Source organism: Oncorhynchus nerka, linkage group LG2 (assembly GCF_034236695.1).
Source record: "Oncorhynchus nerka isolate Pitt River linkage group LG2, Oner_Uvic_2.0, whole genome shotgun sequence".
In the NCBI taxonomy this organism is placed as follows: domain Eukaryota; kingdom Metazoa; phylum Chordata; class Actinopteri; order Salmoniformes; family Salmonidae; genus Oncorhynchus; species Oncorhynchus nerka.
Genome location: NC_088397.1, coordinates 60,278,859 through 60,294,161, shown reverse-complemented (window position 1 = coordinate 60,294,161; position 15,303 = coordinate 60,278,859). Strand labels below are relative to the sequence as shown.

At 43.7% G+C, this 15,303-nt stretch overlaps 1 protein-coding gene across 7 annotated transcripts in view; it reads left to right on the top strand.

Annotated features, from left to right (window-relative positions):
* LOC115139056 (voltage-gated potassium channel subunit beta-2-like) overlaps positions 1-15,303 on the top strand; it is a 158,237-nt gene that overhangs the window by 135,215 nt on the left and 7,719 nt on the right. For all 7 annotated transcript variants that reach the window (XM_029676254.2, XM_029676249.2, XM_029676263.2 and 4 more), the window contains 8 exons: positions 888-932; positions 4,588-4,632; positions 6,257-6,300; positions 7,346-7,432; positions 9,073-9,158; positions 10,104-10,224; positions 10,441-10,535; positions 14,443-14,563. In XM_029676254.2, the coding sequence (XP_029532114.1) occupies positions 888-932; positions 4,588-4,632; positions 6,257-6,300; positions 7,346-7,432; positions 9,073-9,158; positions 10,104-10,224; positions 10,441-10,535; positions 14,443-14,563 (644 nt within the window). The remainder of the gene's footprint in view (positions 1-887; positions 933-4,587; positions 4,633-6,256; positions 6,301-7,345; positions 7,433-9,072; positions 9,159-10,103; positions 10,225-10,440; positions 10,536-14,442; positions 14,564-15,303) is intronic.

The window sequence follows — 15,303 nt, the reverse complement described above, 5'->3', positions numbered from 1 at the left end:
TTTGTCCTTTAGCAGACACTGTTTTTCAAAGCGATTTTCATGAGCAATTAGGGTTAAGTGCCTTGCTTAAGGTCACATCAACAGATGTTTCACCTAGTCTGATCAGGGATTTGAACCAGCAACCTTTCGGTTACTGGCCCAACGATCTTAAGCGCTAGGCTACACGCACGCACACAGACAGACAGAGAGTCAGATCCTCTCTTGGGAGCGGAGAACTCTATTCATGAAGAAGACATTGGTCTCCAGGGGGGGGAAGAGATGCAAACATCTGGCATCAACCAGAAATGTCCCTTCTCTCCCTCTGCTCTCCCTCTGCTCAAACCAGCAGTCTGCACGCACAGGCAGAGAGACATCTGATGGGAGGCATAAGAGAAAGGCACAGAAACAGAGGTGGCAGATCAGTCCCTTTGTGTGTGCTGTACAGTATACCGAGGTCACATTACAGGAAAACATGTCATTTGTTAGCCATGCAGCGAGGTGCTCTCTTCCTCCCAGTGACAGGAGTTATCCCAGCCCTAATGGGCTCCATGTTGGGCCGAATTAGCACCCCTAATGCTGCTAATGAAAGACTGATAGGGAGCCTGCTACACACCAGCCATAGGCCTTCCAGCCTGCACCCTGCCAGGCAGCCCATTCACATTGCCATCTCTCTGAGTTGAACTCCACACGCTGCAGGAGGGCTTTGTTACGAGTCTATAAAGACACTGGAAGTGTTGTTCAGGGTTAGCACCACACATTTCGGATGTCTTCCTTTTCAATGGCTGTTCTGTTTGTTTTCTTTTGCATCATGGTATGTCTAGTTGTTGGTTGACTATGCTGTTGGTTGACTATGATTATCTAATATCCCTTCTCTCTCTCTCTCTCTCTCTCTCTCCCCCTCCCCCCAGGGCTGAGGTGGTGCTGGGGAACGTCATAAAGAAGAAAGGATGGAGGTACTCTCATAACGAGACATGTTTTCATAACTCCTCTACCTTATTGGAGGAGAAGGGAGCAGTGTGGTGTGTTGTGCACCAGCAGACGGGCGAGAGAGAGAGATACAATATTAATGGAGTCAGGCAGAGAGAGAGAGAGAGAGAGAGATACAATATTAATGGAGTCAGGCAGAGAGAGAAAGATACAATATTATTGGAGTCAGGCAGGCGTGCAGAGAGAGAGGGGGAGACAATATTAATGAAGTCAGGCAGACGGGCAGAGAGAGAGAGGGATACAATATTAATGGAGTCAGGCAGACGGGCAGAGAGAGAGAGAAAGATACAATATTAATGGAGTCAGGCAGGCGTGCAGAGAGTGAGAGATACAATATTAATGGAGTCAGGCAGACGGACAGAGAGTGAGAGATACAATATTAATGGAGTCAGGCAGGCGTGCAGAGAGAGAGACGGATACATTATTAATGGATTCGGGCAGACGGGCAGAGAGAGAGATACAATATTAATGGATTCGGGCAGACGGGCAGAGAGAGAGATACAATATTAATGGATTCGGGCAGACGGGCAGAGAGAGAGATACAATATTAATGGATTCAGGCAGATGGGCAGAGAGAGAGAGAGGGTACAATATTAATGGAGTCAGGCAGACGGGCAGAGAGAGAGAGGGTACAATATTATTGGAGTCAGGCAGGCGTGCAGAGAGAGAGAGAGGGTACAATATTATTGGAGTCAGGCAGACGGGCAGAGAGAGAGAGATACAATATTATTGGAGTCAGGCAGGCGTGCAGAGAGAGAGAGGGGGTACAATATTAATGGATTCTGGCAGACGGGCAGAGAGAGAAAGATACAATATTAATGGATTCGGGCAGACGGGCAGAGAGAGGGATACAATATTAATTGAGTCAGGCAGACAGGCAGAGAGAGAGAGGGTACAATATTAATGGAGTCAGGTAGACGGGCAGAGAGAGAGAGATACAATATTAATGGAGTCAGGCAGACGGGCAGAGAGAGAGAGAGGGTACAATATTATTGGAGTCAGGCAGACGGGCAGAGAGAGAGAGATACAATATTATTGGAGTCAGGCAGGCGTGCCGAGAGAGAGAGAGGGTACAATGTTAATGGAGTCAGGCAGATGGGCAGAGAGAGAGAGGGTACAATATTAATGGATTCAGGCAGACGGGCAGAGAGAGAGAGAGAGATACAATATTAATGGGGTCAGGCAGATGGGCAGAGAGAGAGAGAGATACAATATTAATGGAGTCAGGCAGACGGGCAGAGAGAGAGAGATACAATATTAATGGAGTCAGGCAGACGGGCAGAGAGAGAGAGATACAATATTATTGGAGTCAGGCAGGCGTGCAGAGAGAGAGAGGGGGTACAATATTAATGGATTCTGGCAGACGGGCAGAGAGAGAAAGATACAATATTAATGGATTCGGGCAGACGGGCAGAGAGAGGGATACAATATTAATTGAGTCAGGCAGACAGGCATAGAGAGAGAGGGTACAATATTAATGGAGTCAGGTAGACGGGCAGAGAGAGATACAATATTAATGGAGTCAGGCAGACGGGCAGAGAGAGAGAGAGGGTACAATATTATTGGAGTCAGGCAGACGGGCAGAGAGAGAGAGATACAATATTATTGGAGTCAGGCAGGCGTGCAGAGAGAGAGAGAGGGTACAATATTATTGGAGTCAGGCAGGCGTGCAGAGAGAGAGATACAATATTAATGGATTCGGGCAGACGGGCAGAGAGAGGGATACAATATTAATTGAGTCGGGCAGACGGGCAGAGAGAGAGGGATACAATATTAATGGAGTCAGGCAGACGGGCAGAGAGAGAGAGAGATACAATATTAATGGATTCGGGCAGACGGGCAGAGAGAGGGATACAATATTATTGGAGTCAGGCAGACGGGCAGAGAGAGAGAGATACAATATTAATGGAGTCAGGCAGAGAGAGAGAGAGGGTACAATATTATTGGAGTCAGGCAGGCGTGCAGAGAGAGAGAGATACAATATTAATGGAGTCATCCAGACGGGCAGAGAGAGAGAGATACAATATTAATGGAGTCATGCAGACTGGCAGAGAGGGAGGGTACAATATTATTGGAGTCAGGCAGGCGTGCAGAGAGAGAGAGATACAATATTAATGGATTCGGGCAGACGGGCAGAGATAGAGAGAGAGAGAGAGAGACAATATTAATGGAGTCAGGCAGACGGGCAGAGAGAGAGACAATATTATTGGAGTCAGGCAGACGGGCAGAGAGAGGGATACAATATTATTGGAGTCAGGCAGACGGGCAGAGATAGAGAGAGAGAGAGAATATTAATGGAGTCAGGCAGACGGGCAGAGAGAGAGACAATATTATTGGAGTCAGGCAGACGGGCAGAGAGAGGGATACAATATTATTGGAGTCAGGCAGACGGGCAGAGAGAGAGAGAGAGATACAATATTAATGGAGTCAGGCAGACGGGCAGAGAGAGAGAGAGATACAATATTAATGGAGTCAGGCAGACTGGCAGAGAGAGAGAGAGATACAATATTAATGGAGTCAGGCAGACGGGCAGAGAGAGAGAGAGAGATACAATATTAATGGAGTCAGGCAGATGGGCAGAGAGAGAGAGAGAGAGAGAGATACAATATTACTGGAGTCAGGCAGAGAGAGAGAGAGAGATGCAATATTAATGGAGTCATCCAGACGGGCAGAGAGAGAGATACAATATTAATGGAGTGTCCCTCCTCAAAGTTACTGAATAATGGAATGAATGTGTCTCCTGTACTCTTACCTCATCAACTGTGTGTGGGTACTGTACTCTTTTACCTCGTCAGTTGTGTGTGTGTACTGTACTCTTTTACCTCGTCAGCTGTGTGTGTGTACTGTACTCTTTTACCTCATCAGCTGTGTGTGTGTACTGTACTCTTTTACCTCGTCAGCTGTGTGTGTGTACTGTACTCTTTTACCTCGTCAGCTGTGTGTGTGTACTGTACTCTTTTACCTCATCAGCTGTGTGTGTGTACTGTACTCTTTTACCTCGTCAGCTGTGTGTGTACTGTACTCTTTTACCTCATCAGCTGTGTGTGTACTGTACTCTTTCACCTCGTCAGCTGTGTGTGTGTACTGTACTCTTTCACCTCGTCAGCTGTGTGTGTGTACTGTACTCTTTCACCTCGTCAGCTGTGTGTGTGTACTGTACTCTTTTACCTCATCAGCTGTATGTGTGTACTGGACTCTTTCACCTTGTCAGCTGTGTGTGGGTACTGTACTCTTTCACCTCGTCAGCTGTGTGTGTGTACTGTACTTGTAAAGTGGTGTGAGGGTCACTGGTCTGACCCTGGTCCAGGTCATGTTTACTGGCCCAAGGCAGTGTTGTATCTCCTTTGTGTGTGTGTGTGTGTGTGTGTGGTGTGTGTGAACCTAAAGGGTGTGTTACTAGGCGCCTTAGTCATCCTGCCAGTCACGACATATAAGACTTAAGGCACGCAAGCCCTCACCTCTAGATACCGTCACACATTCTTCCAGCCCGGCCCTCTGCCCTCTCTGTCATCCAGAGCACCTAGAACACACTCTCTTTGTGCTTCATTGTCTGTGTACGTCCTGTGTACAGAGGGTCTCACATGTAAGTTGTAATGGGTTTTCTCCCCCATCTCTTTGTAGACGTTCCAGTTTGGTGATCACAACCAAGATCTTCTGGGGCGGAAAGTATGTTGACTCTTCTCTGGGTGTCTTTGTGTCCTAATGAGAGATATGCTGCTGTGTGTATTTTGTCTGGAGTTGTGAGTGACTGGTGCTGTAATGGGGTATCTATCTAATGGAGTAGTAATGGAGAATATATCTAATGGAGTAGTAATGGAGTATCTATCTAATGGAGTAGTAATGGAGTATCTATCTAATAGAGTAGTAATGGAGTATATATCTAATGGAGTAGTAATGGAGTATATATCTAATGGAGTAGTATTGGAGTATCTATCTATTGGAGTAGTAATGGAGTATCTATCTATTGGAGTAGTAATGGAGTATCTATCTAATAGAGTAGTAATGGAGTATCTATCTATTGGAGTAGTAATGGAGTATCTATCTATTGGAGTAGTAATGGAGTATCTATCTAATAGAGTAGTAATGGAGTATCTATCTAATGGAGTAATAATGGAGTATCTATCTAATGGACTATATATCTAATAGAGTAGTAATGGAGTGTCTATCTAATGTAGTAGTAATGGAGTATCTATCTAATAGAGTATATATCTAATGGAGTAGTAATGGAGTATCTATCTAATAGAGTAGTAATGGAGTATCTATCTAATGGAGTAGCAATGGAGTATCTATCTAATGGAGTAGTAATGGAGTATATATCTAATGGAGTAGTAATGGAGTATATATCTAATGGAGTAGTAATGGAGTATATATCTAATGGAGTAGTGATGGAGTATATATCTAATGGAGTAGTAATGGAGTATATATCTAATGGAGTAGCAATGGAGTATCTATCTAATGGAGTAGTAATGGAGTATCTATCTATTGGAGTAGTAATGGAGTATCTATCTAATGGAGTAGTATTGAAGTATCTATCTAATGGAGTAGTAATGGAGTATCTATCTATTGGAGTAGTAATGGAGTATCTATCTAATGGAGTAATGGGGTATCTATCTAATGGAGTAGCAATGGAGTATCTATCTAATGGAGTAGCAATGGAGTATATATCTATTGGATTAGTAATGGAGTATCTATCTATTGGATTAGTAATGGAGTATCTATCTAATGGAGTAGTAATGGAGTATCTATCTATTGGAGTAGTAATGGAGTATCTATCTAATGGAGTAGTATTGAAGTATCTATCTAATGGAGTAGTAATGGAGTATATATCTAATGGAGTAGCAATGGAGTATATATCTAATGGAGTAGTAATGGAGTATCTATCTAGTGGAGTAGTAATGGAGTATATATCTATTGGAGTAGTAATGGAGTATCTATCTAATGGAGTAGTAATGGAGTATCTATCTAATGGAGTAGTAATGGAGTATCTATCTAATGGAGTAGTAATGGAGTATCTATCTAATGGAGTAGTAATGGAGTATATATCTAATGGAGTAGTAATGGAATATCTATCTAATAGAGTAGTAATGGAGTATCTATCTAATGCCCTCTGGTTAATGTGATCATGTGTAATCCACACTGAATCTAAATAATGGGCTTTTAGTCAAGCTGAAATGTATATCATGTGATGTTGTTACTGCGATGGACTAAATGATAAAGAGAGAGAGAGATTACATGATGGAAAGACAGCAACTGCTATAATTCAACTGTGGAATGTGTTTTTCACCCATAGAGCAGAGACTGAGAGAGGCTTGTCCCGAAAACACATTATAGAAGGTAAGTAAGCTGCAGACGGACGCACGGACAGACAATTGGCTCATTCATCCCCCTCCTCTCCCCTGTAACTATTCCCCAGGTCGTTGCTGCAAATGAGAATGTGTTCTCAGTCAACTTACCTGGTAAAATAACGGATAAATAAATAAAAAGATCACACAGGTCATGTGGATGGTAGAGTGGTTACAGAGAGAGATAAAGGCTCCCAATTTCAGCCCCTCTGCAGCTAATGACCTGGTTCTGTGTGTTAGTGCATGAGTGTGTTTGTGTTGTGCATTTGTGGCCTGGCACTATGAACAAGTTACTGAAGCATATTGCCAGGGGCACACGGTACAAGTACAACGATTGACAGCTAGTTTATGCCACTGTCTAGCAGCGTAGACCAACACATGCTTACAAACATACTGTAGTGTGAGTTTAACACAAATTCCATGGCTTTAACAACCCACTCCTTCACACTCACCATCAACAAACATTGGTATTGCTGGCTAATTAAATCAATGTCCACTTTCCGTTGGCTCTGATGTACATGATTGTCTAAAGTCAATGTAAAGTGCAGGGGATGGAAATTCCGCAGTGGAAAACATTCATCTGAGATGGAAAGAAGTGTGAAATCTATAAAGAGGACATAGACACCACCATCGTTGATACAATATAGCAGTCAGAGACTTTACCTCGATTAGGAATCTACTCTACCATCTGCTTTGTCTCTGAAAACACTATTTTTATAGGAGCTGAGTACTGTTTCGTATGTCACACAGATCAAAGACAGGACAAGAACTTTAAATGTTGATTGTCAATCAAACAAAATACATCCTAATTAGTAGCTTTGGCTCCAGGGAGAAGACTCTGTTTTGATAATTGAGAGTTTGGGACTCTCTTGGGGGTTTGGAGTTGTGTCTATAGAGGAAGAAACACCTTATTACAATCACATGTATATTATATTGAGCACTACCTCACAATAGCATAATCAATGCGATATGGCTGCAATCATTTCCCTGAACAATAGCAGTGTGTGGAACTGTGGCCGTGATGCATGTCGTTGTAGGTTTAAAGGCCTCACTGGAGAGACTGCAGCTAGAGTATGTGGACGTGGTGTTTGCAAACAGACCGGACCCCAACACTCCCATGGAAGGTAAGGAGGATCATCTTGGTCCTCTTCTGTCACTGGCTTCTGCTGTCTCTTCTCTATTCTCCTGCTTTCTATTCCCCTGCTTTCTATTCCTCTGCTTTCTATTCCCCTGGTCTCTATTCCCCTGCTTTCTATTCCCCTGATCTCTATTCCTCTGCTTTCTATTCCCCTGCTTTCTATTCCCCTGATTTATATTCCTCTGCTTTCTATTCCCCTGCTTTCTATTCCCCTGATCTCTATTCCTCTGCTTTCTATTCCCCTGATTTCTATTCCCCTGATCTCTATTCCTCTGCTTTCTATTCCTCTGCTTTCTATTCCCCTGATTTCTATTCCCCTGCTTTCTATTCCCCTGCTTTCTATTCCCCCAATTTCTATTCCCCCGATTTCTATTCCCCTGCTTTCTATTCCCCTGGTTTCTATTCCCCTGGTTTCTTATTCCCCTGGTTTCTATTCCCCTGCTATGTTCTCTCCATCCCAGAAGCTCACATTCTGGGATGCTGTAGGTCGTCTGAGCATTCTCTGACATGCCTATGTCCACCCTAACTCACTGGGCTATATACAGTGGTCTCCAAAATGACCCCTGACTGGCAATGCACAAACAATACTTTAAAAATATAAACAATATTATTATAGAGAGAAACTGAAAATACCAACATGTGAGAAATACTGTACTTTATTAATGTTTCAATGGAACCCACCAAAATCATACAATTATTTAATACAAAAATGTATTCCACCAAAATCAAGGTTTCATAATTATTGGCATTCATTTAGTACTTAGTGCCACCACCTCTGGCAAGGATAACAGCATGGAGTCTTTTCCTGTAATATTTGACAAAGTTAAGGAACACATTGCCTGATACGGTGAAATTCATTATGCCACAATCTTAACCAGTGCCTCTGGACCTCTGGAATTAAAACAGCCCCAAAACATCACTGACCCACCACCATATTTCACCGTGGGTATGAGGTACCTCTCTTTGTATGCATCTCTGTTTCGACGCAAAACATGCCGATGCTGTATCTGACCAAAACGTTCAATTTTGGTCTCATCTGATTAGAGCACCTTCTTCCAGTCATTATTTAAATGACGTTTGGCAAACTCCAAACGTTTGCGTCTGTGTCTTGGGGGTCAGAAAGGGCTTTCATCTGGCAACCCTTCCAAAGAGTCTGTGGTTGTGGAAGTGGCGTCTGATGGTGCTTTTTGAAACCTGGTGACCCCAAGATGCCACCAAGGCCTGCAATTCTTTCACAGTGATTCTTGGGGATTTTGTTGCTTCTCTCACCATCCTCCTCCCTATCCTGTGGGCAAAATGCATTTGCGTCTTCTACACGTGAGGTTTTCAACTGTTCCATATCTTTTAAATGTTTTCATAATTGCCCTGACAGTGCTCAGTGGTATATTCAATTGTTTGTGGATCTTCTTGTAGTCATTACCAGATTTATGAAGGTCTCTTTTGAACAGCCAGTTCTTTAATCTTCATGGTGGTGGATGACAAAGGGATATTGCATGTGTGTGTGTTACCTCATTTTTATACCCTAGTGAAACAAGAGGTGATGTAATGGGTCAATATAGTTCTCAAACACAGCATTGGTCTCTCCACTCATTGTAGTGTGTGTGTGTTTCTTTCTTTGATTGGCAGAGACGGTGCGGGCGATGACCCATGTGATCAACCAGGGCATGGCCATGTACTGGGGCACGTCCCGCTGGAGCCCCATGGAGATCATGGTGAGACGGGCTGAAAGTAAGCCAGTACAGAGTACCGGCAAAATTAAGAAAAATGTGCCTATCACAATAATTAAAACAAAGATGTCAAGAAAACTGTAGGATATTTCACCATCATTTATCATTACCGCCTGTCAGCAAGCATGAGAAATTAGCGAACAGACTTGAACACTAACATTTTGCAGAGGCAGAAGTGACTGGGAAATGGTAACAGGGATAACTAGTCAGTTGCAGAACTGAATGCATTCAACCGAAATGTTGAATGCATCAGAGAGGTGCGGGGGGCTGCCTTAATCGACGACCACGTCATCGGGGACCGAGACGTGGCCAGACAGCTGTGGACGCATCAATTCCGGCTGCTACAAGTGTGCCTAATAACATGTCATTGTACTTTCTGTGTTTTAATAGACATGTCTTTCAATTGGTCAAATGGTGGGTGCACTGTTTAGATGCTGGAATTATTTTAGTGGACAAACCTGCACAGGTAGCCTACTTTTTAAAGTGATTTGTTTGACAATCGGATGAAAACATGCCTGTTTGTGTTCATGCCACATGAAAAGATAATAAATGCATTTTTACAGTTAAATGACATTTATTTGTGGACTGGCGCTATGAACACGTCTTTACTGTTAGGCCCAAACATGTTTTTAGTGCATGTGCACATGGGAGGTCCTGTACCAGGAAGAAATGTAATCTACTTTCAACTCTGGGTGAGATGCACACACACGCAGCCTCTTCTCCTTCCGGTCATCATTCTGCCCAGACCCAGTCTCACCACGGACAATGGCATGCCACCACTGTAATGTCTCACTAACTGTGCTAGACTCTGACCATGACTTTCACAGTATTGATTGATGGGCATCACAACCGTCTCCTGCTTTGATTAGCCGGTGGCCACCGTACAGTACTCTTCAGGCTGACGGCCGCTGTTCCCTGTGTGTCCTGTAGGAGGCGTACTCTGTGGCGCGGCAGTTCAACCAGATCCCTCCCATCTGTGAGCAGGCTGAGTATCACATGTTCCAGAGGGAGAAGGTAGAGGTGCAGCTGCCAGAGCTCTTCCATAAGATAGGTGAGTGGAGCTGGTCTGGACAGACTGCTGCAGCTTACAAAGGTTTCTGTGGCAATGTTATGCTTTTAAATACAGTAAATACTTAGCCTTACAAAAAAGAGGGAAGAGGACAGCAGCACCCAGGGATGGATGCTCTCCTCGTCAGTCTAGACAGAACAGCATGTCAATACTGAGTGGTGATGGGGACAGGCTGACCCCATGTTCCCGTGTTCTCAGGTGTGGGGGCGATGACATGGTCACCACTGGCCTGTGGGATCATCTCGGGGAAATACGACAGCGGGGTACCACCTTACTCCCGCGCTTCTCTTAAGGTAGTGTTACCCCCACCCCTCTCCTGGGACTCTGTTCACCTCTCTGCTTTCTCCTTTGGTCTCAGCTCGTATGTCATGTCAGCCCCTCTTCTCCCCCAGCTCTCTTCTTATCCTGGCTCGTTCCTGTCCTAACAGATGTTTTCTGTGTCTCTCAGGTTCTAGAACTTGGTGTCTCCTAGATGTTTGTTTTTGAGTGCCCTGTGACAGCATACATTGTGTACCAACTCTGTGGACCAGCTCTGTGTACCAATTCGACCATGACACGACATGTCAGGTTGTGTCAACTCAAGCAGCTTATCTCACATTTTCACACACACAGAGGCACATGCATGCACACACGCACATACACAGATATTCATCAGATCCACGTACTGCATCACAAATTCTGAAACTAGGGCATAATCTTCCCTGTGTTGTCACGGTGGCATACAGGATTGCTGTAGGTTTTCTGAGCGTTCTCTGTGGCCCCAACCAATGTTCCCTCTAATTTGTTTCGGCACGGAGCAAATTTCAGGTCTGCTGAGCGCAAACTTGAAAGTTGTGAAAATTCTTCCAGCGTGAATTTACTGTGAACACTGAGGCTGTAACAACTTTAAGTTACAGTTTCAGACAGTGGTCAAGAAGACTACTGTGGCTATTTGATCATGATGTAATGCATTCCATCAAAAACAATGGAGAAAATGCATCCCATAACATTTGAACATGGAAATAGCTGTTCTATCATTCAGCCTACAGTAGCAGCCAATGTGTGGTGTTCAATGTAGGTCTACATTCCATGACACTTTTGAAAAACATGCAGGGCTTGACATTAACCTGTTTATCCACTTGTCCTTCAGACAAGGAGGTGACTGAACATGTTGTTGTGTTTGTTTGATTGCAGAAACCACTTTACAAAATGAAATCCATTATTATTCCCATACCATTATTACAGAGAATCAGACAAATTATGCTTCCCGCTGCCTATTGGCTACTTAGCTTATTCCTGACTGTCTCAAAGTACAGCACTGCCTTTTTAAGACAAAAACAGCTCTTTACCTGACTTGCTTTTCAAAGACGTCTAGAAATGCACGTTTTGTGCTCTTGTAGGAAGCAACCACTCCTCCATTGCTGACTACAGTACGACTGGGCTAATAACTCATTATCTAGCAAAGGATATGAACAAAATGTGCACATGTGGCTCCATGCAGCTCTCAAAACAAGCACATCTATCTACTCATGACCACAGCTCTAAACACAGTCCAGTTCAAAGTAAATTGCACTTATCCATATATGGCAATGGTCTATTTGCATATACAGTGCATTCGGAAAGTATTCAGTCCCCTTGACTTTTTCCACATTTTGTTACGTTACAGCCTTGTTCTAAAATGTAATACAAAAAAATGTAGTCATCAATCTACACACAATACCCCATAATGACAAAGCAAAAACAGGTTTTTAGAAAAAAAAAAGCTAATTTATTAAAAATAAAAAACAGAAATACCTTATTTATATTAGTTTTCAGACCCTTTGCTATAAGACTTGAAATTGAGCTCAGGTGCATCCTATTTTCGTTGATCATCCTTGAGATGTTTCTACAACTTGATTGGTGTCCACCTGTGGTAAATTCAATTTATTGGACATGATTTGGAAAGGCACACACCTGTCTATATAAGGTCCCACAGTTGACAGTGCATGTCAGAGCAAAAACCAAGCCATGAGGTTGAAGGAATTGTTCGTAGAGCTCCGAAACAGGATTGTGTTGAGGCACAGATCTGGGGAAGAAACCAAAACCTTTCTGCAGCATTGAAGGTCCCCAAGAACACAGTGACCTCCATCATTCTTAAATGTAAGAAGTTTAGAACCACCAACTCTTCCTAGAGCACCTCTGGAGAGACCTGAAAATAACTGTTCAGCGACGCTCCCCATCCAACCTGACAGCTTGAGAGGATCTGCAGAGAAGAATGGAAGAAACTCCCCAAATTCAGATGTGCCAAGCTTGTAGCGTCATACCCAAGAAGACTCAATCGATACCAAAGGTGCTTCAACAAAGTACTGAGGATAGGGTCTGAATACTTATTTAAATGTGATATTTAAGTTTTTTTTTTTATATATATAAACTTGCAAAAATGTCTAAAAACCTGTATTTGCTTTGTCATTATGGGGAGTTGTGTGTAGATTGATGAGGGAAAAAGTGAAAAGTGTAGAGTCTTGTGCAATAGAATCCTACTCCGATGCGTTCTGCCTCCAACAACATCTCTTGCATAGTTGGTTTTGTTTCAGTATGTTGCATTGAAAGTGGCTAACATTGTGTTGATTCGATCATAATTGCCACAGTAAAGGAAAACGTTGATAGTGTTAACTAACAGGGAAAAGTGTTCAATCTCGTACTTCTCTCTATGGGCTGAGATTTCTTCGGAGCTCTGCACGGAAGTGCAGGTAGCTGCACGGCAGTCTCGGTGCTACTTTGTGGCCGCGTGCAGTTTAGAAGGAACATTGGTCTTAACCCTGTGCAGTTAAGGAAACCAGTTCTCCTTCTCGCTATGAAGCCGAGGTTCTCCTGCGTAGTGTTGATTCATATGTTGTGCTGTCGATTCCTGGTTAGACTTTAAACATTTAAACTTTCAATAAATTCTCAGGTTTTCCCAAAATCCAGGTTGGAGGGTCCCTGGAATTAAGCAGGGAATCCGGCATACAACCAGGATTTATGGAAAACCATGGAATTTATTGAAGTTCCTGCAATTTTGCAACCCTATTCCTGATTAACAATGGTGTGGATGGCTGATCCAGTACTGAAAGCTTGCTTGTTCCTGATCTGTCACTGTTTCAATCATTGGATCACATAGGAAAGGAAATCCCTTTATCAAGGTTGCTTTTTTAGCCTATTGAAAAAAAGATGTACATTCATAGATTTTCATAATACACATTTTCTTGGTGTTTATAATTAACTATACACAATCTTAACAAGAATGAGACATTTATTTACATCCTAAAACATATGTGCGTGTGTTTGTACTGTACTGTATGTGTGTGAAACATGAGAGATGAGCCAGAGTTGACCAGGTTGAGAAGAGAGAGAGGGGACTCCTCATCTCTGCCTGCTGGGGCTGTACAGTAAAAGAAGACTACAGTAGAGTTACAATGTTGACAACCAGGCCCTGGTCTACCAAACAGAGTCACGTGTTTAAAAGCAGGCCCCGGTCTACCAAACAGAGTCATGTGTTTAAAAGCAGGCCCTGGTCTACCAAGCAGAGTCACGTGTTTAAAAGCAGGCCCTGGTCTACCAAGCAGAGTCACGTGTTTAAAAGCAGGCCCTGGTCTACCAAACAGAGTCATGTGTTTAAAAGCAGGCCCCGGTCTACCAAACAGAGTCATGTGTTTAAAAGCAGGCCCCGGTCTACCAAACAGAGTCATGTGTTTAAAAGCAGGCCCTGGTCTACCAAACAGAGTCATGTGTTTAAAAGCAGGCCCTGGTCTACCAAGCAGAGTCACGTGTTTAAAAGCAGGCCCTGGTCTACCAAACAGAGTCACGTGTTTAAAAGCAGGCCCTGGTCTACCAAGCAGAGTCATGTGTTTAAAAGCAGGCCCTGGTCTACCAAACAGAGTCATGTGTTTAAAAGCAGGCCCCGGTCTACCAAACAGAGTCATGTGTTTAAAAGCAGGCCCTGGTCTACCAAACAGAGTCATGTGTTTAAAAGCAGGCCCTGGTCTACCAAACAGAGTCATGTGTTTAAAAGCAGGCCCTGGTCTACCAAGCAGAGTCACGTGTTTAAAAGCAGGCCCTGGTCTACCAAACAGAGTCACGTGTTTAAAAGCAGGCCCTGGTCTACCAAACAGAGTCACGTGTTTAAAAGCAGGCCCTGCTCGACACAGGTGGTGCAGTGCCTCAGTGTTGGGCAGGGCTGTGTTTTTGAGCAGGCTGTTTCAACAGGGCTACCAGTGGTTGAAGGACAAGATCTTGAGCGAGGAGGGCCGGCGTCAGCAGGCGAAGTTGAAAGAGCTGCAGGCAATCGCAGAGCGGCTGGGCTGCACTCTGCCCCAGCTCGCCATCGGTACGCCGACACACACTGCCGCTCTCTCTCTCTCTGTCTGTCTGTCCGTTCCTCGTCCCTCTGCCTCTCGCTTGATTCGCCCCTGGACGGTCACTGCCAGTCAGGCGGCTAACCAGATGGTTTTCAGCTGTTGTATTGTGTGTGTGTGTGTGTTAGAGAATGTTTGTCTGTATTATGTTGTATGTCTGTTTGTGGTTAACTAGTTATTCTTCCTAAATCCAAGCCAGTGGTAATAACTTGCTATTGATTTTGTTTGTTAGTTTACTGTCTCGTGGTGTGTATCTATATACGACGAGGAAGTTTCTCATTTCCCCAAGTCGGCAGTTACATGAAATGCCAGACATAAATCCAGTGAGTGGCCCATATTGATTTACAGTCGAGAGGGGGAATGAGCCTGTAGACAGATTCCCAGCCCCATGGAGAGCTATTAAAGTGTCGCAGATGAGAGAGAGACTGTAAATCTAGGCCTACACAACACCTCACTCTGCATATCAAGGCGCATTTTACACCCGACCTGTAATGCAGTGTCATAGATTAGGTTTCACGGCCCATTAGCAGACACCTAGTACACTGTAGCTCCCAATCATTATAAATCTCTGTGGCACTGTCACAAACAGCCTGGACAGAGTTATGTCCTGAGACCACCATTTTATGTCACCCGAGAGCAGTGGTATTAAGAAAACTAAACAAAATACTTTTAAGTACTACTTAAGTCGTTTTGGGGGGGTATCTGTACTTTA